The 8,655-nt window shown below is 40.7% G+C and overlaps 1 protein-coding gene across 1 annotated transcript in view; it reads right to left on the bottom strand.

Moving 5' to 3' along the window:
• LOC116687544 (synapsin-2) overlaps nucleotides 1-8,441 on the bottom strand; it is a gene marked incomplete at its 5' end in the record, with an annotated part of 37,241 nt that extends 28,800 nt beyond the window's left edge. Inside the window, 2 exons of the mRNA XM_032512992.1 lie at nucleotides 4,119-4,210; nucleotides 8,367-8,441. Of these exons, the coding sequence (XP_032368883.1) occupies nucleotides 4,119-4,210; nucleotides 8,367-8,441 (167 nt within the window). The remainder of the gene's footprint in view (nucleotides 1-4,118; nucleotides 4,211-8,366) is intronic.
• Nucleotides 8,442-8,655: the final 214 nt, after the last annotated feature.

The raw sequence follows: 8,655 nt of genomic DNA, 5'->3' as shown, positions 1-8,655 counted from the left end.
CACAATGAGCTTTCCTTAGTATGTGCTATTTCTGAGTCTGGAGGTCTTGAGGGATGGGTGGCAAGGTGGGGGCTGGGGGCGTGGCCTTGACCAACTGTCACTAACCAGCCGCTCATTTGAAAGCCATGATGTCTCTTTCTCATGGCTGGGCTAAATTCTCTAGGCGGGCAAAGCAGAGAAAGAAGAGGTAATCTTGCTCCTTATGACTTCAAAAGTAGCAAGATTCCAGATCAGCAGATTGTTGTCACAATATCGCTATCGTTATTGATGATTCTGTCCTCAGTATTACTTGGTATGAGATAGAAACCAAAAGTGGTGGAAATGCCCAACCCTAGCTGGAGGTAGAACTGGGTGGGGAGGAAATAGTGTAAACCTCCCACACATTTTGCCCTTCCGGTAAAATGAAGCTGCTGGTGACGTGTGTGTCACAGAGTGTGTCTGTCTGTGGCTCTCCCCAGGCCAAAGGTAGTGTTAACATTGATGAAGATTGCAGTGCACAGGGAATCTGGCAACCAAAACTTGAGCAAAAATGGAAGATCTACACAAGTGAATAGAAACCAAACAAAGTGGCAAACGATAATGGGTGTGTGGGGTTTTATTCTATTACCACTGTGTAGGGTAGTTATGATTTTTTAAATTTTATACAGTATTTTAAAGGTCTGATATTGTAAAAACTGAGGTTTCCATGTATTTTTTGATTATAAAGCAGGTCGGAGTGCTATTTAAATATGGTGAAAGTATCAAAATGCCCCATTCACAGAGTAATGCACACCCCTATTCAGAAACTGTGTCTTCAAATGAGCCGTCAGGACTTCCGTACGGTTGGGATGTCACAACTATACTATATATTTATATATTTTTTAGGGCAGGGAAAGTTAACGCGTTTATATTGCGTTAACTCATTAATTAATTAACACCGACAATTATTTTATCGTGGATGGCTACAGACTGCAGGCCGATTAGTGTTGTGGAGGACATCGGCCTGAGAAACATTCTGACAATCGCAACAAATGATGGCAGGTATGAGATTCCCTCAAGACGCACAATCACAAGAAGAATACACGAGTTGTATGAAAAGTAGGGGACTGCAAAAGCGACAACTTTACAACGTGCACCCACTGTTGCTCTCACTGGACAACTGTACATCACTGGGTAACCAAAATGACCTCAGAGTTACAGTGCATTATGTTGATGATGAACAGTGGGCGCTGCATTCACATGCGCTGACTGTAATGAAAACAGAGGAGAGACATTATGCTGAAACGTGAGCGGGACAAAATGCTGATGTTAAGTGTTTGCATAACAAATGTTATGGCACTTTTGTTCATATGGCAGAACATTTAAAATGAAATTGCGCTGTACACTACTTCTGAATTCATTATTGGATTTTGCTCATAACAATTTGATTGATCGCAATTAATCAAGGAAATCATGCAATTAATTGTGATTAAAACTTTTAATCATTGCCCAGCGCTAATATATATATATATATATATATATATATATATATATATATATATATATATATATATATACACACAGTACATAGGTAATAAGTGGCACTACAGTACCATTACAGTTATTCCCCAGCTGCAAAGACTGTATTGAGACGCAAGATACTGTAGGGACCTTTAAAATCCCATAAAAAAACACTTAAAACTAGCTAGAGCTCACAGAAGTAACTAGTGACCAACAGGTAAAGGGCAAAGAACTATATGAGTGCAGTTCCGATCAGTAAAAGGTTGATGATGAGGACTTCTGTTATTTTTTTCTTATTACTCTAAATGTATGTGCGTGAGAGAGAGGGAATGTGAGGAGAAACAGAGAGACGATGACGACAAAAGAGACAAGGAAAAAATACACAGAGATATAGAGAGGAGAAAAGAGAAAAGAGACACATAGAGAGAAAACTTTGGCGCAGTGGGTCCACCAGCTCTTTATGCACAAAGAATACTAATCAGACTCTCCAAGAACCTGAAAAAAACCCTGGTGGAGAGGACACTGCAATTAATGTGACTGAAATCTCTTCATTGCTGACAGTTAGCTGTAAAGATCAACATGGCCATGACAAATTAATACTGACTAAGTGTTGCATCAAGGCCACAGTCATCTAAACTAGCTTTAACTTTGCATTCAAAATTAAATGTCCTGAACCAAATAAGAAACTAAGAGACTAAGAGTCTCCAGCCATGCTAGTGGCCTTTGACTTTTGGCTGTGACTTTTTTCAGCAAGCTAAATTCTAATTTAATAAACAAAAAATAACAATGTTAACATATGTTTACTATGTTCACCATCTTTTTTACTGTGTTAGCATGCTAACTTTAGCTACTTAGCACTAAACAGAAACAGAAAGAACAACTGAGGCTGATGTTAACAGTTTTGCAGATATTTGATCATAAATCAATGTATTAGACAAATTGAAAATTTGACCAGATGAGAAGTCAGGGGATAATCACGGAATTGAGTTTACCAAAATATATTGGCAAAGCTAACACAGACAATTCCTCTGTTCCATACGCCTCCATCATTCACATTTTTTCACTGGTTGACATGTTCCTACATTACAAAACAACTGTACTTTGTTCTGAGTCAATCCCACATGCCTACCACGACTTTAAATTGTGTGTTGCTGTGTGCTGAAGTATGATAGTTAATACACTCTAATCCTTAAACACAAAATCTGCTGACTGTTCCCACTGCAACCTTTATACTTTAAAATGTAATAGTATTTACACAATAGTTCTCATAAATCGTAGGGTCATGGTAGATTGTTTCATCTTTTTTCATATGTTTTACTCAATATCTGTTCTTTCAATTGTAGTCAGTCAAAATGAAAGATCTAAAGCCATAAAAGAAGAATTTAATGAAGAGGAGCTGAAGATCGCATAGTGACATGTTCAGAGTCTGGGAAACATCTTCTTCTGGGTGAGGGTTACTTAGCAACACACAGAGCAGTTAGCAAAATCACTGCTTTGACTTGAAATCAATGGGCACTGGTAATTACAGTGACAAATGAAGATAGTTAAAAACATTGAAGTCTAAACTCAGACAGGCAGACAACAAGACAGACTGACAATTATCTTGCAAACACATTCATTTTCTCCACACCAAGTCCATGTTTGGGTGAGAGTGAGGCCATGATTGGGGTCTACGAGGAGTTCAGATGATGAATGTCAGGACAGGTGAATGGGAATCAATCCGTCTAAGGCAATGGTCACTGTTTGTGTGCGAGCATGTACGGACCAACCCTTCATAAAGCATAATTACAGAGCAGAGATGCTGATAATCAGCCTGAGGCTGCCGCCTTCATTTCCTGTTGGTTTTGTGGGTTTGTGAGCAGTGGGAGTTACAGTCTTGCTTAATCACTGGCAGTCTACAGCTGGGACACTGGTGTCTGTGTCAGTGTGGTTTGTGGTGTGAGTGAGTCTTGTGATTGTCTGGGTTACAGGACGTGCACATGTTTGTACTGTGCCAATCTGTGGGTAGAGACTGTGGTCATACACTTCTGTCTTTTCACTGATCGAGCTTACAGTAAACAAGTGTATCTATGATTTCTAAGAGCATTCTGTTTTCTGTCTGATCTCCCAGGTCATCTTTATGTGACACATAAACATGATATAGCAACACCGTGCTGGGCTTTGAAAATGTATGGACATCTTTTTTTTTATTCTTTTTTGTGAGAACCAATTGTCTTCCAAAGTAGGGATATTTTCATGACGTTATTTTAGATCAGATTCATGGTTGAGGTCAGGTTTGTACTTCTTGGTTGTATTGGGCTTCATAGGTGATAGTAGAATCACCTATGAAGTAGAGTAGAGTAGAATAATTAATTGAATATAAAATCCAAGGCCTTGAAAATTGATGTGTGCCATCTTTGTCAGGACCTAAGCAAGTTTAGTGTCACGGCATGAGGTCTATCTGGCAGGTTAGGTTTAGTTGTATTTTGGAATTAATCTGACTGTCCTGAAGTCAAGATAATAGTTAAGGTTAAATAAAGGTATAATATTAGGATTTGGGGTCTGAGAAGAAGGATTCACCTCCAGAATTAACACAGTTTTATCTTCCCAGAATTACAAAAGAACCAATGTGTGAGTTTGTATCTGCATGTAGTGCTGACCTGACCAATTTGGTCCCGCTCCTGATGACCTGCATGTCCACGTTACAGGTTCCATTGGAATGTGAGATGAGGTTGACTTCTGAGAACTCAGCCTACAAGGATGGAAAGAGGACACAAGACAGTTTCATTAGCTGCACACCAGTGTTGATATACAGAAGTGATGAAATTAGATTAGATTCAACTTTATTGTCATTACACATGTACAGGTACAGGGCAACGAAATGCAGTTTGGGTCTAACCAGAAGTGCAATAGCAGTAAGTGCAGGATATACAATGGTTCCGTAAGTGCAAGACATGGATAGTAAGAAAAAATATAGAAAAGAATACTATTATAAACAGAGTTTTACAGATGGGTTTGTCCTATAATACAAAATATAGATAACAGGTATTGTAGCAAGATTTACAGCTAGGAATTTGGTGGATATTACTATAATTGCAAATTTTTTACAGATATGTGCAAACAGCATAATATACTAATGAAATGGTAAAGTTTGGGCAGAAACTATCCGAATTAAAGTGCGGTGAAGTAATTGCATATTACAGTTAAAGTACGGTAGTGCGGATGTAAATGTAAACATTGGTACTGTAAATAAAATAACTCACAGTGCAAATGAAATGTAAGTAGCAAAAAGGTAAGTAGTGCAAAGATGCAGATGTAAACAGTCGTTACTATAGTACATCACAGTGCAGATGAACATATAATATTGCAGATAACAAAATGGGGCAGGGTGTGAGGAGGAGAGGAGAGTCTGTCAGTATATGAGGGGAGTGGGATCAATGAGGATTAGATTTCATAAAGAGACAGCTCTGGGGAAAAAACTGTTCTTTAGTCTGCTGGTCCTGGTCCGAGGACCCTGAAGCCTGCCAGGGCAGGAGAGAAAACAGTCTGTGGGCTGGGTGAGAGGAGTCCTTCAGGATGCTGCGAGCTCGATGCAGAAAGCGTTCCCTCTGATGTGCTCGATGGCGGGCAGTGGAGTCCCGTTGATGCGCTGGCGGTTTCACCACCCCTGCAGTGCCTTGCGCTCTGCAACAGAACAGCTCCCATACCCACTGTTGCACAGTTTGTCAGGATGCTTCTATTGCACAGCGATAGAATTTCACCAGGATGTTGAGGAAGCTGATTCTTCCTCGTCCTCAGAAGAAGAGGCGCTGGTGACTTCTTGACCAGGCAGGAGGTGTTGGTTGACCAGGACATGTCCGCCGAGATTTGGATCCCCAAACTTGAAACTGGAACACGCTCAACAGCCATTCCATCGATGTGGATGGTGTCTTGCGTGCCTCTGGCTCCTTTCTGAAGTCCACGATGAGCTCCTTGGTTTTTGTTGGTGTTGAGCTGTTATTTTCAGTGCACCATGTGGCCGGTGCTGGATCTCTTCCCTGTAGGCAGTCTCATCGTTGTTGCTGATGAACCACACCGTAGTGTCTCCGCAAACTGATGATGGAATTAGATCGTACACAGGCTTGCAGTCGAGTGAAGAGGGAGTAGAGAAACGGGCTCGCACACAGCCCTGTGTGACACCAGTGTTGAGTGTGATGGACCGTGGAGCAGTTGGAGCCTGATCGAACATTCTGGGGTCTGTTGGTAAGAAAGTCCAAAATCCAATTGCACGTGGAGGTGTTGATCCCAGGTCTCCAAGTTTGGCTATTAACTGCCGGGATGACAGTGTTGAATGCTGAGCTGAAGTCAACAAACAGTATTCGTGCATAAGTGTTCTTATTGTCCAATGTGTGGACACAGGATGCAGTGCCATGAAACCGCATCCTCTGTGCTCCTATTGCTTACGGTAGGCGAACTGGTGTGAGTCCAATGTTGATGGTAGCGAGTCCTTTAGGTGTGCCAGGACCAGCCGCTCAAAGCACTTCATTACGATTGTGTGAGTCTACAGGCGGTAGTCGTTAGGCACTTCGGGTCGGAGTGTTTTGGCACTGGCAAAATGGACGTGCATTTAAAGCATGTTGGTACAGCACTTGGGCAAGAGACAGGTTGAAGATGTCTGTAAAACTCCCGCAGCTGCTCCGCACATGCCCTGAGTACGCGTCCAGGGATGTTAACCGGTCCAGCAGCCTTGTGCGTGCTGATCCTGCTCAGTGCCTTGCAGACATCTGTGGAGGAGAGTGTGATGGTGGGGGGGTGTCAGCTGAGGGTTTGAGCTTGGTGGCAGTTTCTCTGTTGTCTCTTTCAAAGCGAGCATAAAAGTCATTAACTCGTTCAGGAAGTTGACCAGTGGCTACGGGGGAGTGAGTGGGTTTATAGTCACTGATGGCCGAATGCCCTGCCACATGCGTCGAGGATCACGTTGGAGAAGTGTCCCTCTACTTCAGCTTGTAGCAGTGCTTGGCCTCTTTGATGCCCCTTTTCAGATTTGCCCTGGATGTGCTATAGCCCTGTGCGTCTCCTGATCTGAAGGCAGTATTGCGTGTCTTCAATAGGAGTCGCACTTTCCTGTTCTACCATGGCTTCTGATTTGGGTATGGTGATCTGCTTCTGGGTTGTAACAGTGTCTATGGTGGTGTTAATATATCCATACCGAGAGGTGTAGCAGTCAATGTCCGTGTGAGAGCCACTGGTGGCTTGAGTAGCAAACACACATGAATCCTGATAAATTGTAAATGTTGCATGTAGAATCCCAAAGAGCAGAATATCAGATGACTGTATTCTCAATAGTTAAGGTTAAGGTTGAGAAAAAATTTAATATTTCAACTCTATCAACACTATTTCAACACTATTCCATAATTGTATGATGATTGAACTTGGGGCAAAACCATATATACTGGATTACTTTTGCTTTAAAAACTTCAAAAGCACTGTGCACAGCTATTACACTATATTTGCATTTTTCCAATATGCTTTGTATTTATTGAGATAACAACACATCTATATTATTGCATACATAAACCATTCAGTTATTCTGGTAAAATAATGCATGTGTGCTTGTCTTTAGTGTGGTTGCAAACATAGTGAGAATTTCTCTGTGACTCATAGGTGCCAACTCTTATCTCCACTTGTGTCTATTTGTGCTTCTGTGGTGAGGCTTGAGGATGTAATTTCCCTGTCAACACCTATTAGGTGTGAAATGTTTGCTGTGAAACCCCAGAGAATATTTATTTCAGATGCTAAGTAGCCAATGTATTTCAATTTCAAAATGGTTTGCTGGTTAAACCAATACATAAAAACCAAAATGTCACATACTGTTAATATATAATATGTGACAACTTAAGTATGTACAGTAAATACACATGATATCAATATGCTGGTGTAATTTTACATCTGAAGTACTGGTGGTTTTAAAAGTATGGTTATGTTATATATTTATACACAGGTAAACATAAACAGTTAGGGTCTTGTTGATTTTAAAACCGGCGATAAAGCAGAAGGTGTTTTAGGGCGTGGCTATGATGTGATTGCCAGTGAAAGTGTGTAACATAACGTAGAGTGTAAGGGCTCCTCCCTCACTCCTCCCTCTCATTTACAATTGTCACATCCACAACTTGAAATGGCTGCCCCCGTAACAGCAAACTCGATGACTCATAGCAGATCTCCACAAACCAATGGGTGACGGCCCACATGCTCTGTCCATTCAGATTATACAGTCTATGCCTCACAGTGACAATGCTTGCATGTTGATATGTAGCAGGTTATATTTACCAGTAGGTTTATAAAGTCATTAGGATTCATCCTCTGGGGACTATGAATGTATGTACTAACTTTTGTGCCAACTAATTTTGTGGATGTTGAGATACTTCACTAAATCAGTTAAAACCTAAAAAATAAACATGAGGAGTTAAACAAAATCTGTAGGATTGAGTCTGTGTGTCAGTACAACATTAAATGACAATCAAACCAATAGTTTTTCAGATGTTTTAGTCTGGATCAAAGTGGTGGACCCACTTGACCTTCTATCTTTGCCACCACTACACAGCAAAGTTGCATGCTATTCACTCTTTTCTGGAGCGACACCTTTTACTTTTTTATTTTTTTTTTTATTTTAAATCACCAGCTGCATAAAGCAATGGACAAGTAGAATCATCTGGGAGAGTCTTTTGTTAAAAATGCGGCACCAGTATCTTAGCTTTTCACCTGAAACCTTTGCATTTCCATATTAAACATGAAAACATGTAAACATGTAAAGTGTAGTTTCCCCTTGTGGGATTAATAAAGTATAATAAAAAAAAGAATATTGTGTAATTTCACTATCACCTCTGTTCTGGATTCTGCAGGATTGTATGTCTAAAAAACCGATATGATACCTGCTCCACTTTGATGTCGTAGTCTCCAAGAACCTTCTTTCCACGAAACACTTTGGCCCTGGAATAGTAGACAAAAGAAGATATTTAGGTTGCCATTTGTAAACTCTCAGTTGTCTGTACTGCCCTCTACTGGACATCACACTCCCTGTTGAACAAATGAGAGAGAGAAAATGGACGCCTGGCTGTGCACTTTTAATGGCCAAACTTTCTCAGCTGTAGAAAAATGTTTATTGTAATGAACTTTTTGAATTGCTTAAAAAAATATGCAGCAGATCAGTGTGACCATGCC

The sequence above is a fragment of the Etheostoma spectabile genome, chromosome 4 (assembly GCF_008692095.1).
Source record: "Etheostoma spectabile isolate EspeVRDwgs_2016 chromosome 4, UIUC_Espe_1.0, whole genome shotgun sequence".
NCBI lineage: Eukaryota > Metazoa > Chordata > Actinopteri > Perciformes > Percidae > Etheostoma > Etheostoma spectabile.
Note: the sequence above shows the minus strand (reverse complement) of the source record. Positions and strands in the feature narration are given on the sequence as shown.